The 24306-nt window shown below is 42.4% G+C and overlaps 1 protein-coding gene across 8 annotated transcripts in view; it reads left to right on the top strand.

The window, feature by feature from the left end:
* Nucleotides 1–24306, top strand: part of FRY (FRY microtubule binding protein) — a 429617-nt gene that overhangs the window by 373580 nt on the left and 31731 nt on the right. For all 8 annotated transcript variants that reach the window (XM_087865212.1, XM_087865211.1, XM_087865207.1 and 5 more), the window contains 10 exons: nucleotides 868–962; nucleotides 2195–2802; nucleotides 3708–3805; nucleotides 4191–4361; nucleotides 7931–8071; nucleotides 10055–10234; nucleotides 12415–12576; nucleotides 15105–15179; nucleotides 17714–17884; nucleotides 23630–23830. In XM_087865212.1, coding sequence (XP_087721338.1) covers nucleotides 868–962; nucleotides 2195–2802; nucleotides 3708–3805; nucleotides 4191–4361; nucleotides 7931–8071; nucleotides 10055–10234; nucleotides 12415–12576; nucleotides 15105–15179; nucleotides 17714–17884; nucleotides 23630–23830 — 1902 coding nt within the window. The remainder of the gene's footprint in view (nucleotides 1–867; nucleotides 963–2194; nucleotides 2803–3707; nucleotides 3806–4190; nucleotides 4362–7930; nucleotides 8072–10054; nucleotides 10235–12414; nucleotides 12577–15104; nucleotides 15180–17713; nucleotides 17885–23629; nucleotides 23831–24306) is intronic.

The raw sequence follows: 24306 nt of genomic DNA, 5'->3' as shown, positions 1-24306 counted from the left end.
TCCAGAAATCCAGTGGATATTGTTTTATTGAGCCAACCCCTGAAAATCCCTTGGGGGCTTCTTCTTGGTGGTTTTTGTTGTTGGTTTTATTTGACAGGGAATCGGGGAATTATTTGTATTGTTTCTGTCTTTTTGCCCCGAACGTAGGAGGCAGCTGTGCGGTCTCGCCACCCAGAGACGGGATCTCCATTGTATCTATGCAAAGCACTACCCCTTTCTGTATAGCGAGCCTTCAGTACACTGAGAAGAGCTGAAGAAGTAATGGAAGTACCACAAGAAGACCCTTTAGGTAGAGCCCAAGGACTGGGCAGCTGGTTGAAATCCAGGGCATTACAAGCTCTGTAGCTTGAGCCAAGCCCTTCTTTCACTTCTTTTCTATCAGAATAGTTACTCCATCCCAGGAGACCCTCACACCTGTGAACTCTAGCCTCTTTTTCTGGCCATGGGATGTGCTCTTCAAAATGCCACTGAGGCAGAGCCCTTCTCATACTTCGGTTCCTCATCTCTGGCTGAGACATTGCCACTCTGTATTTCAAATGCCCACCATCCCCCTCAGCAAGGGGCCATGCCCGCCACCTTTAGTCTTGCCCTCTCCCTGTTGGATTTCAAATGAGATTGAGCTGTTCAGGACCTCAGAACTAGGGAAATAAATCTCTGTGACTATCTGCTAACTGCTAAGCCATCTGAATTTCCTGTGTGGCCCTTAAAATTTGTTTTTAGACTTGGTAAGTTGCAATAACAATGACTGTCTAGCCCTCAATGATATTAACATCAGACTGAATACAGTTTGCGTTAATTAAATTTATCTTCAGGAAGTGAACAGGAGTTTTAAGCAGTACCAAAATGTTATCTTTGCATGTCTGGCAGGGTTACGTCATGGAAGCTCTCCTTACATTGGAAGCTGCTGTGGATAACCTGTCGGACTGCTTGAAGAACACCGATCTCTTAACGGTATTATCTCGGTGAGAAGCAGCTTCATGACTTTTGAAATCAAATATGCTGGACTGAATATTTGAGAGATGCCTGGACTTTGGGCAAAGTCCAAAGAACACATCTAGTTTTTGAGATATGACTTTTTCTTTAGTTTAAAAAAAAGAGAGAGAAAGTTCTGGCACACAATATGTACACATCATATAAGTCTTTTTAAACATCAGGAAGAGAGAGGAGAAATGTTATTTCAACATAATACAAATATTAATTAATGCTTTTTCATTTTCTGTGTTATGTCTTTGAGTACTTTTTCAAATTTTATTGAATAATTATCCTATTTATTACATTAAAAACAGAAACCAAAACTAAATGTTATTTTTTGAATGAATATATACAAAACTCATCTGAACCATCACTATAAAAACAGCTGGTATTCATGTTGATTTTACTTGAATAAATTCCTATCGCAGGATCTTTCTTTTTTATTTTTGTTCCTTTTGCTCCTGCCAATGTTTAATTACCCATTTCAAATCATTCACAATTCTCTATTCCGTTTGTATAATTGAGTTCATTTTGCTTGAAATCGAGTCAGCAATGTTATCATAAATCACACTGAGCCTTTTTAAGTTGAGCATTTTTTATGGATAGGTGATTTTAGTATGATTCCTAATACCGTACACATTTGCTATATAAACCTACAGATTTATCTCAGTAAGAATTTAGCAAGAACGCTGATAAAGAGTTTTATCTTTTCAGCCTGAAATAGGCTTAGAGACCATTTCTCATAGATTTTTTATAAGCGTAAAAAATTTCCTTTGATGCATTACTAACTTTTTTCTTTCTAGATAATATTCTTTCCATTTTTGTTCTTATTAGTCAGTTAATAGAATATTAAACTTTGTGCCCCTCAGGTATACCTTATTCCTAAATTACTTCTGTCCAAAGTCAAACAAACAAACAAAATAAATGAAAGATCAGTAAACCTTACCACCAACTGCTCTTCTTCAGCTTTTCAGTAAGTGCAAGGCAGTATTAGGTTTTGTTGTTGTTTTGTTGGTGAGGGTTCATTGTTTTGTTTTTCATAGCTTTAAGTTTAGGAATAGGAAATTTATTCCTGTAAGTTTAAGGGTATGGGGAAAAAAAATAGGCAGTATTTCCAAAAAACGATTTCCCTATCTTAGTGTTTGTCAGTGGATCTTAAAACTACTGGCTCTTCACTGACGCATGTTGGCTTTCTTTTGAACTTTTTTATTTTTATACCCAGCTCTTCATCACCAGATTTAAGCTCTAACACTAAACTAACAGCAAGCAGAAAGAGCACAGGACAACTAAATGTGAACCCTGGGGCAGCCAGTGGCAACACGGCAACCGCAGAACGGAGCCGGCATCAAAGAAGCTTTTCTGTGCCCAAGAAATTTGGTGTTGTCGACCGATCCTCTGACCCACCCAGGAGCGCCACACTAGACAGAATTCAGGCTTGTACCCAACAAGGCCTCTCCTCAAAAACCAGAAGCTCATCTTCCTTGAAGGACAGCCTCTCAGATCCGTCACACATAAACCATCCAACCAACTTGTTGGCCACCATCTTTTGGGTCACAGTGGCCTTGATGGAATCTGATTTTGAGTTTGAATACCTAATGGCTTTAAGGCTGTTGAATAGACTACTGGCTCACATGCCGCTTGATAAAGCTGAGAACCGAGAAAAACTTGAAAAACTCCAGGCGCAGCTCAAGTGGTCAGACTTCTCAGGGTTGCAGCAGCTGCTGCTGAAAGGATTCACCTCCCTCACCACCACCGACCTGACCCTGCAGCTTTTCAGTTTGCTCACACCAGTATCCAAAGTATCCATGGTAGATTCATCCCAAGCCATTGGTAAGGCCAGCGTCACTCATTCTCTTGCTGTTCTGGTGGTGGTCGTGTTTATGTTTAGTGTAATAAGATAATGGGCTTAGTACTTTCAACAATTCTGTTTAGAAATGATTCTTTGAGACTAGTTTGTCATTTCTTTCAAAATTATACATAATGTAAATCTTAAAATTATTTAAATTGTGAAAGACATGTTTAAGGCAATCGCATAAAAGGGGGAGAAGTAATATATTAATTATTTCTTTGTGCTTTCCAGATCAAATTGCGGGTACTGTCCGTTTATTCCATTGTTCTTGTACAGACAAACTTTTTTTCTCTTTTTTCTTAACTCCTAAATCTTTTTTGTTTTCTTAGCTTTTTCCCCCCTCTTGAAAATTCGCTTGGTTCCCTATTGTTTTGAATTAAGCCAAATCACCAGCCATATTTTTAATACCATGGCATGTGGCCCAGACTTCTTTTTATGAAGGTAGAGCTTAATACAGTGGTACTAAGCCATTACTTACCATTTTAAAGAGTCTTTTTGATTACATTACTTAAGACTTAAATTGGTTGGCCTGTGTCCTCTCGTACAAGCTTTTCTTAAAATATGGTTTTTGATAAAAGTTTCAAACTAGTGCTTCAGTTCATTTTAATCTGCTTTTTAAAATCTCTGCCAGCCATCCTGATTCACAGCCCATAGCAAGACAGTCACCATATCTCAGAATTACAGATCTACTTCAGTTCCTCCTCTGTAACTGGTGTCATTGTGGTTGTACATTTCTTTTCCTGGATTTTGTGTTAGATCACAGTAAAGCTGGTTCAAAAGACTGTTTTTGCGTCACCTCGGAATAAAATCTGCGCTATTCCTTCCCACGGTTAATAGTTCAAATGCACCATATTCAGCTCTCTCCACCGCATCTTCTCTGATCCAGGGTTTCCACTGAACGTGTTGTGTCTCCTGCCTCAGCTGATCCAGCATTTCGAAAATCCCAATCAGTTCTGCAAGGATATAGCCGAAAGGATTGCTCAGGTATGATTTCTGGCTCCACACTCAGGTGGATCCATACGGGCCTTCAGGAAGGTCCAATGCTAAACAGAAATTACCCCGAAAGGAAACTGAGTTTCACAAAACCTGAACATCATAACCGATATGGCTAGTAATTTACGTCCCGAGTAGCCGATGCACGTTGTCTTGTGGCTTCATTATTAAGCAGACAGGTGGAAAGGATCTGTGAAAATCATATTAGCTAATTACTAAGATAAGCACTTCTGCAGCTTGCCAAAAAAAAAAAAGTACCGGTGTGTTTTCCAGATTCCAGAGCAAAATTGCAAACATTGTCTTACAGCAAAATTTCTGACACATCTTCCTGTTCATCAAGCTGTTTTGTCCCTAATTGAGTTTCTTCTCTTAAAAGGTGTGTTTGGAAGAGAAGAACCCCAAGCTTTCCAATCTTGCACATGTCATGACCCTTTATAAAACACACAGCTACACGAGGGACTGTGCCACATGGGTCAACGTGGTCTGCCGATACCTTCATGAAGCATATGCTGACATTACCTTGAATATGGTGACCTACCTGGCAGAGGTAAGCTCTTCAGTTACGGGTAGGCCTGTTATAGTTTTCATGGGTAAAGTATTTATATGGAATGGATAATCATCTCTTAACTTCATTTATTGGGTGCCTATTATATATTACCATGGATGCTGTGTGGAATCGTTCTAAATCCTCACAACAATCCTAACAAAGAATCTGAGGCCCAACCAGGTTAAATAACCTGCCGTATGTTTAAGGTGGCAGAGCCAGCCTTTGAACTGGGGTCTACCTGCCTCAAAAGCTTAAATTCCTTCTTTTTACTACGCTAATACCTACCAGTACCTCCCAGAAATGGGGAAGTTGTATCCTAATTACTCCAGGTGTTCAAATCTTATTTAAGGAGTTACTGAGTGACTTGATATGTTTAACAGTTGTTTGCTCTAAACTAATTAGCAAAGCATCGATTCTGAAATAAGCTTTTTACTTTCATCTTTAAGTTTGTTTTTTTAAACTGGAATGGGATTTTCGTCCTCATACAAATGTGTTGCTAGCACACTGGTTCCAAGCCCCTGTGTCCACTGGTCCAATACGCAGCATATCAGACAAGTGAGGAAGTGTATTCTGGTAGCACCTGTGGTCACTCACCAGCTTAATGCACAAGGTCATGAACTCAGGGAAATGGCCGCGAACGGCCACGTTGGTTCAGCGTATTCACCGTTGTTTTGCTTGAGGCACGTGCACGCATACCTCTTGCTAGGGCCTTTCCAGAAGTGACGAGGACAGTACATTCTAACTTTTCTTTCACTTTGTCACCAGTACAGGGGGCAGATAGGTTAGAGAATCAGTCGTTCTCTGAAAGGCCCCACAAGACTGAGCGCTTGTACCTGGAAGAGGGTCCCTGCCCCACCATCAACTCCGCTAGTTGACCTGCAGGATTCTAATTTGCAGTGTGGGTCAGCAGTAGGTGAGCTGCATTCAGATTGTCAACAGCCAAAGGTTCTTTCCCCGTGCCATCCCTGGCACGTGAACGATCCTCTCTTATATGCCACCCCCTTGCTTTGGATAATCACCTCGGTCACACCTGCGCCTGCGGGAATTACGAAGGAAGCACACGCAGAGCTCGGCTCATAAGAAATACTGGAATAACCAACGCCCAGGCCCTGCTTACGAAGGCAGAGGACGCCTGTCTTAACACACAGTGAAGTGCAGGTTAGCAAGGAGGTAGGACTTGTTTGGATCACTAGACCTAGAGTTTCCAAGATAGAAACGGGATGTGGCGTATACACACATACATACTACTCAAACTTAAAAAGGAATAAAGCATCGACACGTGCCACAACATCGATGAACCTTGAAAACATCATGCTGATTGGACGAAGCCAGACGCAAAAGGACATATATAACAGGATTCCACTTCTGTAAGGCTCATAGAATAGGCAAATCTGGGGCGCCTGGGTGGCTCAGTCGTTAAGCATCTGCCTTCGGCTCAGGGCGTGATCCCGGCGTTCTGGGATCGAGCCCCACATCAGGCTCCTCCACTGGGAGCCTGCTTCTTCCTCTCCCACTCCCCCTGCTTGTGTTCCCTCTCTCGCTGGCTGTCTCTATCTCTGTCGAATAAATAAATAAAATCTTAAAAAAAAAAAAAAAGAATAGGCAAATCTGTAGAGAGAGAAAGTAGAATAGTGGTCACCAGGGGCTGGGGACAGGGGGTCATGGAGACTTGCGGTTTACATTTAACGGAGTTTTCGTTTGGGATGATGAACAAATTCTAGAAATAAATACTGACGATGGTTACACGACAGTGTGAATGCACTTCATGCCACTGAATTGTACACTTAACAGTGGTCAGAGTGGTAAATTTATGTTAGATACATCTTATTACAATCAAAATAAATAAGTAAGGGTGGATTACCTCATTTGTTCTATTAAGCCTTTGTCACAAACTGTCACTGAAAATTATAAACTTCCCACCACGCGTAGTATATAGTAACTCCTATTTCAGGTACTCGTGTGCTCTCTCAGGTGTTGGCCAGGCACATAGCTCTGGTCAGTATTGCCCGTGAGCCCGCTGTGTTCACACAACATTAACTCTGTGCTTGTATTTCCATGTATTGACATCATTCACATGGTGTCATGTTCGACAACTGTGGGGTTCTAATGGGTCTTCACAGAGATTTCCCCTATTTACAGCACTGCCAACAGTGTATAAACGTGTTTTCCCATATCCTCACTATATTTTATTATCCCCTTTATTCCTTTTTTCAGTTTTATGTATTTATTGGCACTTTAAAATTATTCTCTTTCTGTATTTCCTTTCTAGGAAAAATGTTCATTTTTCCACACAATAGATTTACATAGTTATTCGTTTCCTCATGTGTTAACTGCTCAGTTATTTCTTTTGGCCACTTTTGATGTGGAATTTCAACATTTATTTGAGTCATTTCTATAATTCTTTGTTTTGAATAGTAACCTTTTACCATGATGTCTGTCACATAAATTTTCTCATTATTTTGCTTTCTTTTTTGAAAATATTGTTGATATCATAGTATATGTCCCTAAAAGAAAGTTTGGTAGGTACAGAAAAGTGGGAGGAAAAGCCCAGGAGGGGGTGATAAGAAAAATCATCCAAAATCATTATGGTATCTAGAGAGAAACACTGGTAGCATTTTGTTAGATTTCTTTCCACTGTTATTTTTCTGTGACACCCACCCATCGATTTTGGCATCATCTATTACACAGAAATTGTATATCCTTCCTCTTTCACTTAATATTATCTGATAGCCTTTACTATCTTTAAAAATGTCGTTCTCGGGCGCCTGGGTGGCTCAGTCGGTTAAGCGTCTGCCTTCAGCTCAGGTCATGATCCCAGAGTCCTGGGATCAAGTCCGTCTCCCTACTCAGCGGGGAGTCTGCTTCTCCTCTCCCTCCGCCCCTCCCCCCTGCTCATTCTCTTTCTCTCTCTCAAATAAATAAAATCTTTTTAAAAAGGTCATTCTCTTGATTACATATTTCATCATACAATTTACCATAAGTTTGTATCCATTTCCCTAGTGTTCAACATTTATATTGCTAACAGAGCTTTCTTGTTTAGTTTTTTGTGGGTTTCTTACCATTATCAGTAATGCCTTAGTGAAATGTCATATATGAATCTTAGTGCCTGTAGGTTTAGAAAAGTTCCTAGAAGTATAATTACTATTTCAAAAGGTATGCACTGTCTTTAGTACTCTTGAGGCCAATTGCCAAATTATCCAAGGTACATTTCCACTGATGCGTGAGAATACCCACCCCATATCCTCACCCATACTGACTGTTATCACTTGGGAGACTCTGCCAGTTTGATAACTAATAACTTGTGTCTTTTGTGTTACTTTGTAATTTTCAATAATTAGTGGTATTTGATGCTTTCCTTTTGAGGTTTCTTGTATTCTGTTGTAGATGGGGTACCTGTATATTCAGAACTCCTTACACTGCCTTGAATGGTATCTTCATTTCTTTAGTGGCTAGGATTCTCCTTTCCTTCCTAAGGAAATGTGCGATCGTAAAGGTGTGGGGAGGCGTCGGTGCTCCTGTGTGAGCAGGCTGGTGTCACACCGGCTGACGCTGTGCCTTGCTTCCCACAGCTGCTGGAGAAGGGGCTCCCCAGTATGCAGCAGCCCCTCCTCCAGGTGATCTACAGTCTGCTCAGCTACATGGACCTGTCCGTCGTCCCTGTGAAGCAGTTTAACGTGGAAGTTCTGAAGACCATTGAAAAATACGTGCAAGTGAGTATTTGGATAACGTCACTTACGAACGAGGATGTTTCCATAGAGTCATTCCAGAAAGACGGAGGATATGTAGCTTGTGCTTGGCTGCAAAGCTGTAGGCGTGCCAGGCTGCGCGTTCACGCCCTGGTGTCCCTAACCCACGGAGAGCAGTCAGGTGTGGTGGCTGACCACAGCCCAAGCAGTAGAGAGAGAAGAAAAACAGCACCAAGCCCTGGTGCGTTCCTGAGCCCGCAGAGGACGTGTTTCTGCCTCTCAGAGCTCACAGGCTGGGTATTAAAAGCACACACCTGGCTGGGAGGACCCAGCAGGCTTGTATTTGTACTCTCCTATTTCAAAGGAGGAGAAGAGACAAGGGACTCAGGTGTGCCAGGTTCTAGGCCAGGTGTTTCCACATGCAAACAGTTAATTCGGGGATTAAAATTGTCATTTTAGAGTTGAGGGAAGGGAGGTGAAGCAACTTGCATAAATGTGCTGGAAAATACTACGACAAACACACACAGGAGCATACTTGGTGAGTCACGGAGTTCAAGGGCAGATGCTAGGTTCTGTCTGGCTAAACTCATCGCCAAAGCCGTACAGGGTAAATTGTAGACATTTTTCCCCCATCATGACTTCAACATCACATCGCTTGCAGAAATTAGTTAATGCCAAAAATGATTTCTGTGGCACTTCTCCAAAATCATTGTGCACTCGGTAGGCATTCAGTAACACTTTCTCGCTTCACAGAAGTCATGGGAGCCAGGGGTTCAGTTCACATTTTTCTACAAATCATGTGCCCCTGGTAAAAAGGAAAAAAAATCGTTTGACTAGGCTGCCTATTCTAACTCCGGCCTGTGGGCTCTCTCTGTTACTTGATATCTTCTCTTGAATGGTGGCTAATTTCACATCCAAATCATGTCCTCCCCTGTGCAGAATTTAACAGTGAGGGAAATGTGTTTTGTTTCATGTGCTCTTATTCCAAAGGCTGGGTAAATAGTAATAATAACTTTTATCAAGTTAGTTTATCTATGCTTAATATTTTTGTGGGAGAAGTCCATCAGTCTGCCTGGGGTTTGTCAGGGAGGCAAAGATGGCAAAACAAATGAGTCTTACAGGAAGAGTAGGCCTGTGATAAGCCGATAAGGAGAGGAAGGGCATTCCAGGACACGGGAATAGCATAAGTGAAGACACAGCGGCAAAGAGCTTGGCTGGTGTGAGGAACTCCAGAGGCGGCCTGGGGGAGAGGACTCCTGTGGGCTGTGCTCCAAGTGCGGACTCCACCCTGCCCGCCAGAGGGAGCCCTGGAAGAAGTTGCGGCAGGGAAGGGTCTCTGTCTGAAGGATTCTAGAAAGATCTCTATAGTTGGGGAGGGTATGCTGGACTTCAGTGGAGGCCGCAAGCGGGGAGCCCAGTTAAGAGGCCATTGAAATAGTCCAGGCAGAGGCCAGAGAGGACTCAGCTGACCTGCTGCCAGCAGGAATGGAGAGGAGGGAGCAGTTAATCAGGAGGCAGGCAAAGACAGGAGTTAAGAACGGCTCCCAGAGTCCTGGGTTAGGTCATGAGAAAGATATGAAGCAAGAAGACAAGAGGCGCCCAGGGAGCAAAAGGGACAGCAGGAGTCAGGGCAGTAGCAGAACAACCAAGGAGGACTGGAAGCTGGAGGTGGGGAGAGTTTTGAGACAGAGTGAGCGGTCAATTGCATAAATGCTTTGGGGGATTGTTTTCATTCATGTGAAGGAGGTACCTCGTTGGCAAAAATGGTACCTCGTAATGTTAAACTTCTGTTTATTCGAATATGGGCAGAATTTGCTCTTTTTTTATTTGCTTGTTTCCTCTATGTATCTCCTCTTACAAATAAATTGTCTTTTTATGTCATTTGCCTTTTACGTAGGATGGAATTTGCCGCACTGTTTTCAGTCAGTGAATTCTGACTGGGTAGCGGTAGATTTGGGTTTTTTTAGTGAAATTGTTTTTAACCATTGAATGTTTTATTCCCTTCAGAGTGTTCACTGGAGAGAAGCTTTGAATATCCTGAAGCTGGTGGTTTCTCGATCTGCCAGCCTAGTTTTGCCTTCATACCAGCACAGTGACCTCTCAAAGATAGAAATCCATCGAGTGTGGACCAGTGCTTCTAAGGAATTACCTGGAAAAACCCTAGACTTTCACTTCGATATTTCAGAGGTATGTTATGTGTTCCTGTCCGCTTCAGCAGGGAGAAATAGGGGCAAAAGTCAAAAAGAGAAGAAAGAGGGGTGCCTGGGTGGCACAGCGGTTGGGCGTCTGCCTTCGGCTCAGGGCGTGATCCCGGCGTTATGGGATCGAGCCCCACATCAGGCTCTTCCACTATGAGCCTGCTTCTTCCTCTCCCACTCCCCCTGCTTGTGTTCCCTCTCTCACTGGCTGTCTCTCTCTGTTGAATAAATAAATTTAAAAGGATCTTTAAAAAAAAAAGAGAGAGAAGAAAGAGAGACTTATTTTACATTTATTTCAAATTAAGTTTCCTAAGGCCTAAATTCGGTTCTGTTTTTTAAGAACACATCAAGTGTCGTATTCTTTGGGGCTTTCAATTGGCAGCTTCTAAAAATAGAAGCTAGCCTCTGTTATTTTTTTTAAATGATTTTTTGAAAAAAAGATACCTATAAAATGGAATGATCTTAAGCATTTTAAACCATGACCTTCACTCCTTCTTTATCTGACAGGTGTCCTGCCCTATCTTTATATCCACAACTTTGCTGCCCGAACTCCCAGCCAGACCAGCAAATGACTGAGATTTACAGGAATATAGACTCTGTCTTTACAGGTGCTTCCCCAAGCCACACTGACCCAGTAAAATTCTCTAAAGTCTTCCCTTGAGGGAGAGGGGAAGAAGGAGGGAAGGGACCAGGAACCAAGCTAAGGAATCAGGAAGAAAAGTGAGGGTAGAAAGCAGTCAGGTCTACCCACTGCTCCATGAAAGGACATTTGGGAGGCCTGTACTTACTCTAAGATGTATAAATACTTTGCTTTCCTGTCTCGCTTACCCCAGGCCTCATAAGCCCACCAAAGCAGAAACAACGCTCTGTCCATTTTGTTACCAGGGTCTGGTACAGTGTCTGGTACAAGACAGGTACTTAACACACATTCTTCAACACTGCTGAATGAGTCAGGTCACTGAGGGAGTAAACCGGATCTGATTATGTGAAACTTTTTTTTTTAAAAGATTTTATTTATTTATTTATTTGACAGAGAGAGAGACAGCCAGCGAGAGAGGGAACACAAGCAGGGGGAGTGGGAGAGGAAGAAGCAGGCTCATAGCGGAGGAGCCTGATGTGGGACTCGATCCCAGAACGCCGGGATCACGCCCTGAGCTGAAGGCAGACGCTTAACGACTGAGCCACCCAGGCGCCCCTGATTATGTGAAACTTACTTGCTCTATGAAGTAGGTTGTAGCCAGCTTGGGTTTTTTTCACACGATGGTCTCATTGACCTTCTGTCCTTTCAGTACCCAGGTTGAGATACTCTTTGGAGGCCATTGTGATGCCTGCGCCTGTATTTAGTATGTGTATGATATCAAGGTATCCAATCAATTTTTTTTTTAATTTTTAACATTTTTTTGACGTGGCTGAGGGGGAAAGGTACTTTTATTTCTTGAGTGAAGTTTATTCTGTTCAAAATGGGTATAGAAAATAAGCAGCCAGTCAGCTGCATACCCCAGGGACCCAGCTGCCCCAGAATAAAGAGCTGGAGAGCCAGATGGAGAATTTCCAGCCTGTGTCTGCCACCTGCAAGGGCAGGCCCACAAACAGGTTTCTGCAGCCTCACTGGGGCTGAAGTGTGGACGGTGCTGTCTACCCAGCACCAGACACCGGCGTGAGAAATGAACTCTCAGGAAGTGAAATTTCTAAAGTGTAGCCCAAGTATCTGGCCCCGAACTCATCCATTTAAAAAATCGAGAAGATAGAATCAATTTAAATAAATGTTTAAATACTTGAGACTATTAAAGGTTTGGGAAGAAGGGAAGGAACTTTGGTCTCTTGTTATAACGATAAATTCTTTTCAGCTTAAACATCTGAACACTATTTGCTTTCCGGAATGTTTTGCTTCTCAGCTTTATCAGTGGTTTCCAGAGTATGTTTAAGAACAAGCAGCTGGATTTGTTTTCCGCTGCTAAAGACGGTAGGGAAATGTCGAAGATGTGAAATGATTTAGAATGTGTGTTTGAACATCAGGAAAAGGAGCCTGCTTCCAACTCTGAACATCTCTAAGGTTTAATCGAACAGGCAGTGCTTGATTGCTGCTGGGTAGAGTGATCCCACATTCCACAGAACTATTAAACAGATAGGAGAGCATGAACTTTTGTCTTCCTTTTTTTTTTTGTCAAGACACCAATCATCGGAAGGCGATACGATGAGCTGCAGAGCTCTTCTGGACGGGATGGGAAGCCCAGGGCTATGGCGGTCACCAGGAGCACATCTTCCACGTCATCGGGCTCCAACTCCAATGTCCTCGTTCCTGTAAGCTGGAAAAGGCCCCAGTATTCCCAGGTATAGACTCCTAGACTCCCAGGATTGGAAGGGAGTTCAGGGGGACCTATCGAGCCCAACTGCCCGTATGATAAGGGGTTCCTCCTTCACCGTCCCGACGTTGCCCTTTTAGGCATCAACACTTCAGTGATGAGGATCTCCTGGCATTCCCAGGAAACCTATTTTCTCTTTGAACAGCGCATTACATTGAGTTGAAGTCTGACATCTGCTGCTTCTACCTATTGGTCCTAGTGCTCGTAGGACTGAGAAAATGAAATGTGACCTCTCTTGCACACGGCAGCCTTTCAAATAGATAAAGAAACCCCATCCCCTCTGGCACTTACCCAAATGAGCTCTCTTCTCTCCAAACAATGCATCCCTAGTTCTCGCAACCAGTTCCACATGATACGCCTGCACAGGAGCACAGAACCTGCTTTCACGGCCGCTTCCTCGAGCCACAGTGCTTTGTAAACCAGTAAAATCATCTCAAGTCTTACATTGGTGGAGAGGGGAGCGAGAAGGGAAGAGACTGGTGAGCGATGCTAAGGGGTCAGGAAGAAAAGAGAGGGTAGAAAGTAGTCAGGTCTACCTGCTGCTCCAGGAGTGGACATTTGGGAGGCCTAAAATGGGCAAATACTTTGTTTTCCAGTGGCCCTGACCGCTGTCCCCTAAGCACACACTCGGGTCATGGTCCCCATGGATGGTCTAAGGGAGCAGAGCAGGCTGGCAGATCTCTCTCTAGTTCTGTTATCACAGCCTAAGACTGTGCTCACCCAACGGGCAACTGCATTATAGTATGAGCGTCTTCAGACTTGCTGTCGAGTGAAACCTCTGCGTTATTCAGGGCTCTTCGGTAACTAACTTGACAGAAGCCCAGTGGAAAATTACCTTAAGTGGAAGAGGAATTTATTAACTCCCATAGCTTGGCTAGCACAGCTGGATTCTAGTACCCAAAACGAGGAACTGGATCCTTAACCTCTTTCTCTCTCCCCTTCTCACTGTCCTCCCCTTCCCTTCCCAGTGTCAGCCCTCCTTCCCTCTCTGGTGACTTCATTCTCAAGCAGACTCTTGTCCTATGAAACACCAATAACTTCCGGCAGCTCCAGATTGACATGGTCTTTGGCTCTGATGATTTTAGGACCAAGGCATTCCCTCCCCAACATCCATAGTGATTCTAGAGAAAGGACTCTTGCAACATGTGTGAGGGACGCAAAGCCCCACTTAGTGGGAGAGGAGCTGTTCCCAAGATGAAAAGAGGGACTGTATTATTGAAAGAAGGCCAAATGGTGGGTGCTGAGCAGGGAACTGCAGGGCTCACCAAGGTTAGGGGAGTGGGACGTATAGCATGGTATGTGCCGGCACACAGCTGGTTCTCAATGACATTTCATTGAGCTGTTGAGCAGGAGAACCTACTGTACTTTCTTGGGGATTTGGAAAAGAGAAGAAAAATATACATCCCAGTTCCAGGCTCCTCTACATTGATTCCTCCCCAGAATTGTAAGATACCCACTAACACTTAGATATTTTAGCAGATCTCTTGCCATCTGCCCACATCAAGGTCTTCCTGTCTTTGACCTTAAAAAGACATGGTATCGAGTGTCCCTTCTATAATTTTGGAAAGAAGAATGCAGTGAAGCCAAATTCCATTAAGAAAAGCTATGAGTGATATTGGCCTCCTAGCAGTCTCCACATTAACTCAAATCATGTTAAGAGGGAAAAATCATTTTACAGAGTTAGGAAGATGGCTTTAAGAGCATTTCTGAAATACATTAACATTTTTTAGGCTCCGGCTACTCTTTCTTTTCATTCTCAACTCACCCATCATCCTGAGATCTAGTTCATCTGTGTCGTTAGAAAATGTGGCAGTTTATAGAAGAATCTCCATGCGTAAGCACCTAAAAAATAAGGCTCGTGAAGAAAAGCAAAAGGAATTGAATCTGTTTAGCTTTAGGAGGAATAAATTGAGAAAGATTTAATATGGCTTGCAGATAATTTAATTTTTTAATTTTGCGGAAAGTAAATTTATTCTCCCATTTGAGGAAAATAGATTTGTGCTGAAACATAATAGATTTAATTTAGGTGTAAGGAAAGCCTTACTAATGCTGAAAGTTGTAACAGACAAGAAAAGATTATCCAGGAGAGTCATGAGTATCTGCTGAAGAATGCAGGGGCCGATTTGCATCCCCCTCCCTTGGTAAAACTGAAATCACCACTATCCAGTAGAAACATAAGCTGTGCCTCATTTACTTTCTAACAGTCACCTTTTTTAAGAAAAAGTAAAAAGAAACAGGCGAAATCATTTTTAATATGTTTTATTTAACCTCCTGTATCTCAGATATTATCATTTCAATATGCAGCCAATATTTTGCAATTATTAATGAGATATTTTGCATTCCTCTTTCATCCAAGTCTTTGTGTATTTTATGTCTCAATTCTCACTGGCCACATTTCAGGGGACATAGTCCAATGTGGCTAATGGCTTACAGTATTGGAGCAGATTTGATCACAGGACCCTGTGATTAAAATGTGTTTGTTTGTCTCTTTTCCAGAAGAGGACAAAAGAGAAGTTGGTGCACGTCCTTTCTCTCTGTGGCCAAGAAGTAGGATTAAGCAAAAATCCATCAGTAAGTTCTCTCATGTATCACATGTACGTTGGTACCGTATCTTTTTTACCTTTGGTCTTTTTTAGCTTTAGAGAAGTCTGCTATGAATTACAGGTATGATATCCACCATTTAGATCAAACCCATAGATTATTTCTCTCCACACTATGATTTTTAATCTCCGTTCAGAAACAATGAATGATTCTGTTGACTGTTTGCTCCAGTTTATCTGCAAATAAATACTCAGTTTTTTTCATTGTTTAAAATTTCTTGGATTTTTTAATAAATATGCCCAGATGTCCTCAAAATATGTACTTACGACTCTCTCCTGCACCACCATGTTTAATATACATTCCTTTGGGGTGCAATTTTACCCCAAAATTGGGGTATGCACACCTCTTCCTGTGACGTCATTATTTTACTCACGCACGATAGGGATGGAAATAATGATATTATCATTATGGGATTTTTTTCTCTTATAAACATTCGGTGATGTTACAGTTAAAACAACAACAACATACCCTTGGGCTTTGGAATAAGTGAATAATCGCAGTATTAGCTTCTGAAGCTTTTATATAATTCGGAAAATTCAAGTTGTCTGTGAGTCTATGATAGCCAAAGCAATAAAAATCTCTGGGTCTGGTTTCACTGGCCGTTTTTAGTTTGTCCATATCTCAGCATCTTTGTTATCAACAACAACAACAAAAATAGCGAACTAAATAATCTGCCAAATAAAGTAAGAATTAGCCAACAGGGAGCTGTCTTTTAAATCTCAGTGTATCTACCAGCATAGCTCATGAGCGGGTGAAATGTTGGTGACTGATATATACCCGCTCACGCGGATTTGTGTTTTCTTATCGTCTGGGAAATGTGCCCCTGCCAGCCAGCAGCGAAGCTCGGCTTCCGCTGAAGTCACCTTTTTAGTGCTATTGATCAGTGGGTTTGTTGCTGCTCCGGTCATATTACTGAGGGCCGAGGGGACGAGGCGATGGTGGCAGGGGCAGGAGGAGGGAGAGGAACAAGAGCACTTTGCCCCTGCAGGGGAGCACTCCAGCGAGGGCCATTTCCTGCTGCCGTTCTGGCTGGCACGTCCTCCTCAGATCTAAGCTACCTGCTTCCATGCTGAGGCTCTTCTAGCAACAGGTGTTTACCTGGAGCTGGGTACAGATGGGAGACGTGGCACTAACTGGGAAAAGGAGCCTCCGACGGAGGGACTCCAAATTCTGGCCTCATCTCTCAGCAACAAGGTGCCTGTCCCTCAGGGCTCTTGATCTCAGAGACCCAGTCGCCATCCCTGTGCAAACTGTGTGTCACGGACCATTTTATGAGAACATAGTGCCAACCACGGGACTGTTCTCAAACACTGGGGGGGGGGGTACATTTAAAATCCATTCATTCTTTTTACTTTTGAGAGACTGTTGTTATATTAAATTCCTATAAATGATTTGTCTATTCTTCAAGGAAGACTAGACATTATAATGGTTAAAAAAAATCATATTGAGGGGCGCCTGGGTGGCTCAGTCGGTTAAGAGTCCAACTCTTGATTTCAGCTCAGATCAAGATCTCAGCGTTGTGAGATCGAGCCCCCCTTCAGGCTCCGCGCTCACTGCAGAGTCTGCTTGAGGACCCTCTCTCTCCTCCTCCCGCTGCGCCTGCCCCTGCTTACACTCCAGAAATAAATGAGTAAATAAAAAATAAATAGCTCTTTTTAAAAATCATATTGATCACTTTATTTAATACCAATCTATGTTCAGGAGAGGCTGGATAACAAAACATTTAGGTTCATTTGCAGTTTCTTATTTCTATGAAGTTCTAGTAAAATGTCCTGGTGGAAAGAACCTAAACACGGAAGATAGTTTTAAAATATTAACATACAAAAGATCTTAATAGGAAAAAAAATGTTTGTACTGTTTATAGCAACAGAATTAAATTCCTTAATTTAGGTATAAATTACGAGCATTGCTGCTCAGATACTCGTCTGTAATTCAAATGAGCAAGGACTGTACTTTTGGCTTCTGTTTCTTATTCTCTATCTGTTCCTGGTTGATCTCTGAAAGAGTTAAATCCTTTGCTCTAACAGGTCATTTATACTAACAGATCTTGATATCAGTGGTCCTTAAAATATCATGTGCTCATATGTTTGTGACGTGTATGTCCATGTGTACCATTTCTAACCTTAGCTCAGAAACAATGGAAAATTTCTTGGCTGGCCTGGTTTGTGAACACACGCTCAGTTGTCACACACACACACACACACACACACACACACACACGCACACACACACACACACCCACCCAGGTGGGATCCAGTCTTCATCCACTAAGCAGCAGCAATGTGACTCGAGCTTTTTCCTCCTGTGTGAACTTGCGTCTTCGCAATGAGTTTAATCTGAAGGCACCTGTCCAACATAAATAATAAAAGAACATTCTAAAAATACCCACTTAAGGAATTAGGTGTGGACTGGAAATAGAGGGCCATAAAGAGCCAATTAGTTTTTGTAGCACAAACAACCGAAGGGAGAACGGTCTCTCAGGAGAGGACGCCTGTGATTCGCAGGTGATTTTCTCGTCGTGTGGGGATCTGGATCTGCTCGAGCACCAGACGAGCTTGGTGTCTTCCGAGGACGGCGCCCGAGAGCAGGAGAACATGGACGACACGAACAGCGAGCAGCAGTTCAGAGTCTTTAGGGACTTCGATTTCCTCGACGTGGAGCTGGAGGATGGAGAGGTACAGTATATTCTCTGTACAAAATAACCCACTCAGCCTTTCCTTGACTAACGAAAACAGTTTCTTTTTACCCGCCAAGTAATGAGGTTTTATAACAGAGCCTTTAATTGGAAAGCTGTAAACTTTATTTTGAATCAACTTATTCAAAGTACAGCAGCTTAACTTTGGCAAGAGTTACCACACCCTTCCTGTCTGAGTCCACAGCCTAAGCTGCCAAGTTATTTCTAAATGGCAAAGATCTGACGTTTAATGACCACACAAAGGCCGTGTGTGTGCAGTCCAAAGGTGAACTTAAAAAAAAAAAAATCAAAACAAAAACATTCAAGTTCTGAGCCTGTTCGCGTGTACCTGGGTGAAACATGCTAAGCATCTAATTATTTTAAAAGCGAAATGACTCTAATTCGATTACTTCAAAGCCGGCCTGCTCCAACAGGAGTCGGGAGCCTGAGGGCCCCAGCATCTCTGTGCTGTTTGATGAAATCATTTCAACTTGAAACAAGACACAGGCGCATGAGAGCCCTGGGCTCCGCTCTAGGTGAGCAGCCAGCCGTCCCCACACCTGGAGCAGCTGAATTCGTGTCTCAACTGGCAAATGCAGATTTGTGGATTTGAATGATAATTATGGTAATAGGATGCTTTCAGCTATGAATCATGTTTTTGAAAACTGGGATTGGAAGGAGGGGCATCATTCTGACCCTCTCCTTTCCAGCTGGGGGTAGTCTCTGCCTCATGGAGGAAACCAAAATTGACTGATGGGAGACAGGCATATGTAAAGATGCCTGGTACCAAGCCAACGCACGGAGTTCACGTTTAGCTAAATGCACTGATTTTCCCGGACAGGGAAAGGGCTGCCTGCCAGTCTTATAGTTAAAATGGAGGCCCATCCTCAAAGTTTATCATATCCTGGGATGGGTAGGCACTCCTGACTTAACTATACGCTTGTGGGAAATAGTGCTTTCCACCAGCTGCTTAGCTTCCCTAAAAGGATATGATTGCGGACCAATCGTCTCCTGTTGAGGTAAGGCCAAGGAGCTATCCGCTCTTGGTCCTCCTGCCCATGGCCTACCCTGGATGTCTGGGGAGAATTATGTCCTCAGAATGAAGAACGTCTTCTTTACCTGTTCTTTCTCTAGAAAACAAGTTTAGCAGACCCAGTCCTTAAAGCATCTTTAAAATAAGTGTCAGCTTCTCACCTTGAATTATTCTAGAACCTGTAAAAAGTATCGCGGAGTTTTCTGACTGTTAACCTTAATGAGTAATAGAGAAATCAATCACTAAGTGGGTTGACGATTGTTTTAAAAAGTCTAAACCAAAATATAGCCCTTTAGAATACTTTCAAAATGTCTCTGAGCCAGAGCCATATGGAATGTCAGAAGATTAGCTCCCCGATCTGGGCCTCTGACCTAATCTTTGTTCTTAGGCTAGAATTCAGGCTTAGGCACCCTCTTTACTCTGGAAGTTAGAGTAAGGAGGGAAAACTTGAAGAAACAGAGGTATCATTTTCCAGTCTCAGCCAAAAGAAAAAAAAATGCGTTGTGGGACATGACCTTGCAGGAGCGATGTAGAGTAGAGGAGTCAGACACAATTTCAGAAAAACTAACAAATTTAGTTTCTATCAAAACAGAGGAAGGAAAATCTGAGGTGCCTCTCACTTGAAAATAAATATTATACTAACGTTTTTCAGGGACAATAAATAATGAATACTTCCACTTCCTTCTAGTGTTCTATTATCCTAGCAGACAAGAACTTCAAAATCACAGTGATCGTTTTATCTTACATGATTAAGATTTTATAAGAAACTTACAAGTGTGAGAGTATATATTCCATCCAAATAAAATAAACTATCTGAGAATGTTTTGCTGTGTCTCAATAAGATTTTAATAAGGGATTCAAGCAAGTTTACAGAGTGCTAGGGTAAGACTGCCCGAGCCTTAGTCAGGCAGGTCCAGCTTGGAATTGCAACTCTGCCACTGACCTAGCTCTATGCCCTGTAACGTGGATGCAGTTTCTCTTGACTTCCTCGTCTATTAAATGGGTATGATAAAACCTGCTTATCAAGTGGACGCAGGGAGTAAGATAACCTCTGCGTAGTGTCAGGCACGTAGCAGGCGTTCCTTTGTACTGTCATTGGTGAATAATTTCAGCGTATTCTCATCAGAGAAAGCCAAGCTTATCTGGCGTCTAGAGCAAAACACAATTACCAAAAAAGAAAGACAAGGGTTGTGTTTTTTTTTTTTTATGTCTATTCCTTTTCATTAAATGGTCTCAGAATTTATTGACTCCTATCTGTAAGTTTGCCTTGGAACTTTCCAGAATCTTTAAAAGGTGCCGTGCCCTTGCTATTAATTGCACATCAGCAGTGAACACATCATGACTGCAAACACTTCAGTCTTGTGAGGCGGGTCAGGTGATGCCACCTTTTTCCCCCAGTTGGTGACCCTCATTCATTTTCTCACGATGTTTAACTATTTTCTCACAAGTAAAAATGAAAGCGTCTGCCCCCCAAAAAAGTGTTGAGGAGCAGAAGTTGTCAGTCACTGAAGTGGCAAGCTAGTTCAGAAATTGTTTTTATGATTTGTTATCCCAGCTACACCATCCACCCCTAAAAGGGTTGGAACTTCTGGTGTTGATACTGATTTCTCTCTTTGGGGGTTTGTATATCTTTACCTTTTTTTTTTTAAATTCACATCTACTGAGGGCTGTATTGTTGGCCCTGTTTATTGCTGTTGTGTTACAACTAAGATAAATGCACTTGAGTATCTTTAATGTAATCGTTTTAAATAGACCTCTTATTTGTTTTTCTGTCCATTCAATCTGCTACCAAGGAACTTCAGGTAAGATGCTGCTGTCTTGAATTCAGATGCGCTAAGTAGATGTTTTGCATCGTTGCAGATTCATAACATAATTGCTTTTTTCCTCCCTTCTAGCGTATGTATGCCAATGTGCGTGCGTATTTACATTGCGGTGTGTGTGGTAGGATTTTCCTCTGTTGCTCCAGTATGGAAATGTTTTCTAAACTAGAAACACAAGAGAGGTTTAAAATCTTGATATGCCTAGTCTAGAAGTTGCATTAGTACCTCTCTCGAGCAAAAGCGAGGTTTTAAATATGATCTATGGAAATCTTACAATTTCTGAGACGGCAGCTGTCCAACCGGACTGGTTCTGTTGTTAAATTCTCTTATTAACAGTGAAGTCAACAAGCTGCACCTAACAATATACCACCAACACTTCCAGTCAGATCCTTTCCAGGCATGAGGAGCTGTCTCTGTATGGCGACTAAAGTTTCATCCAAATGAGAACCATTTCTCAAGTAAAAGGGGTGCTAATAACAACTGCACGTAGACACCAGGCATGAGCCAGGACCATCATGGGCAGACTGACCTGTGAGCACCCTACTATGCCTGGGTTGTGTCAGACTTACTCTGAGAAGGTGTGTATTTGAGGAAATATATTTTGACCACACTGCACCTACATTCTTTCAACAATAATCCTTACTTGACTGAGTTCTAGTATGAAAAAAAAAAAATTCAAAGAATATTATTTCCAACAGTTCTAGAATGTTCCATCACAAATACTTTCTCATCTCAGTATAAATCCTGAGTAGTTAAGTTTGATAACTAATAGATGCAGATTGTCTTGAATAATTAGCCATCTCCTAAATTTCTCACACATAGAAAATCTGACATAATCAGTAAAACACTGTTTTGACTTTTGACCATGTAAGTTGACTTTTAATAACCACGCACTTGACCTTGAGCTAAACTTCAGATACCCATACTACACATGCACTATGGCATCTCAGGGAAACAGTTTCAATCCTTTCGCCTCTGGTGGAGCTACTACATCCTCGAGAAAGACGCCCAGATAGTCTTCCTGCGAGAACAGCCTTCCCTTACCCGTCGTTCTAACACCTGGTTCATTCAGGTCTTCACCAGAGGTGCAGACGTATACGTAGGAACAGCGATCCATGCCCAGGGTAGCATTCCCTCACCCTAGACGTCTGTATTTCTCTGTAAGCTCATGGCCCTTCTTGGGTTCAGCACGAGAGACTTCCAGAATCGTTGCCTGAGATAGTTCATCCAACCCATTCACTGATTTGGTGCGAGAGAATCAGCTTTAGGGATTAGGTTTTATATTCATATTTGTTTCTTTCTCCCAGTAATTTGCATGTTCTTCTTTGTCTCTGGTTTCATATTCTTTTAATCTTTTTAACTTCTTCACACATTGCATTTTCTTTTTCTTTCCAGAACTTTTGCCTCTTCCACATTTTTTTTTCAGTTTTTCACTGAAATAGCTCTTTTTAAATCCCAGCACAACAATTAACCTTTTCCACTAGGAAAAAAAATTATTTGGTGACAGTTTATCAGAGAAGATACAGATAAAGCTATAGATAGAGATAAAACAGCAGAAACAGCTACTCCTTCTAATCACAGTCCTAAGAACAATTATAAACATCATACATAGGCATAAATCATGATAATAATTTTTGTATCATATCCAGAATGCGTTTAGGATTCTTACCTATTGCCTTCTACCATGAATGGCCAAAAAAGACTCAGAAAACTTAAAGCATCTGTTATACGAGAGGTCTATGAGGACGGCAACGTTTGCTCCATTAGGATCCAGAAGAAATAGATCCTTAAACCAAAGGAAGATTAATAAATTTAAAGCTCATAATTCTAACAGTGATTTTACATCTCTCGTATTATATGATTATGGTACTTAGTGAGCTCTCACCAGAAAATTTATTTTACAGCAAACCGTTACACAGTGTTTCAAATGACTTCTAAATGAAAGGATTCTGGGCTAGATTTTGTTCACATTACCTATTTATATAGGTTAAAACTTGCTCATCAAGGGGCTGGGTATTATTTCTCTTCCTTTATTCCTGTTTTAACAGAAAAAATAAAATCCAAATTACTTTCTAGGAAAGATTTTTGTGGTGGACAAATACACTTATTTAATATCAGACAGTCTGTAGAGAAAGTCTGGGGTACAATGAGAAGCTTTAACCCCCGCATTGCTACTTAGCGCAGGTCTTAGAAATGAGAAGGTACAAGTCAGCATTAGTGCTCGGTACCAAGTCAACCATTTCAGATCCAGGAAAGCAACTGTCTTCTGTGTTGGGACAATTATTTGAAGATGAGCCTGAAGCAAACGTTAAGCCACGCTGCTCTGGCCTCTGCGTAGTGCATGACCCATCAGACTTTGCCCCGCTGCTCTCAAATAGTCTTTTAACTGTGCATTTGATCTGCGAAAACCGCTGTAGCAGGAACAGGCTGGAATGTTTACCTAATACTCTTCTACTTAATACCCGAAGGATGTGGAATGTGCTACAGCATAGCTCCTCTTCCACAGTACCGAAAACAGTACTGAACGGGCCGGGGAGGGGCCGCACCTCCTTTGAGGTTGTTTTCATCGTAACGGTCTCTTTCTTACAGCTTTTGGGAAACCTAGCTCATTATAGAGTTGACCGAAGTCACCTTTTAAAAAACATGACATTACCCACCAGGCCCAAGAGAAGTGTGTAATCACTTCTACCTATGATTCAATATGCATTTAGGCGAAGATAGTATGCTTTACTACTTTTCACATCACATAAACAAAATGTTTGCTACCAACGTAGACGGGAGCTTGGGAGTTCATAATGGAAGCATTTATTTCTAAGCTATGACTAATTGAATGTGTGAAGGTGTGAGCGCAGGAAGATTCTGGCATAAAAACCAGCTGATGGTGTGATTTCAGGGTGAGAGTATGGACAATTTCAACTGGGGAGTGCGCAGGCGTTCTCTGGATAGTTTGGACAAGTGTGATATGCAGCTTCTGGAGGAGCGCCAACTCTCAGGAAGGTCTCCCAGCCTAAATAAAATGAACCACGAGGACTCGGATGAATCCTCCGAAGAGGAAGACCTCACCACCAGCCAGATCCTGGAGCACTCCGACCTCGTAAGTAGGACTGCCTGCCCACCGTGGGAGACGGGAGACTTTTTTTTTGTCATTGAGGCAGGAGCGTGGTGTCCAGGGGCCGCTAGAGAAACTTTGCACAGCTGCCAAACTAACACCTGAAGTGTCAGGTGGTGTCTAATTGATGGTGACGAGCCTCTTGTCTAGAGGTTGCAAACGGACACAAATACTCGGGTATTTGCTAGAGGCCTTGAACACCACCAGATCTGTTAAGGCCTGGACTTTTCCTCAGATAACTTTTATTAGGCTGGAATCCCCTTTTAAAAAATGCCTGAGAGATCTGAAGTCTTTAGGAAATGTAACGGACAGTTGGGTGTGGTTACCTGCAAAGAGGAGGCCGGCATGTTAGAGTTCTGTGCCCTAAGGCCCGACGCCAGCCGCTGCGTTTCACTTCCCACAACAGTGAAATGTGCACGTTAAGTAATACCTGTCACCCAACAACGGGCTCGGACCCTGGC

This window comes from Ursus americanus, chromosome 10 (assembly GCF_024610735.1).
Source record: "Ursus americanus isolate L20-20 chromosome 10, mUrsAme1.1.p, whole genome shotgun sequence".
NCBI lineage: Eukaryota > Metazoa > Chordata > Mammalia > Carnivora > Ursidae > Ursus > Ursus americanus.
This window is presented reverse-complemented; position numbering and strand designations above follow the sequence as displayed.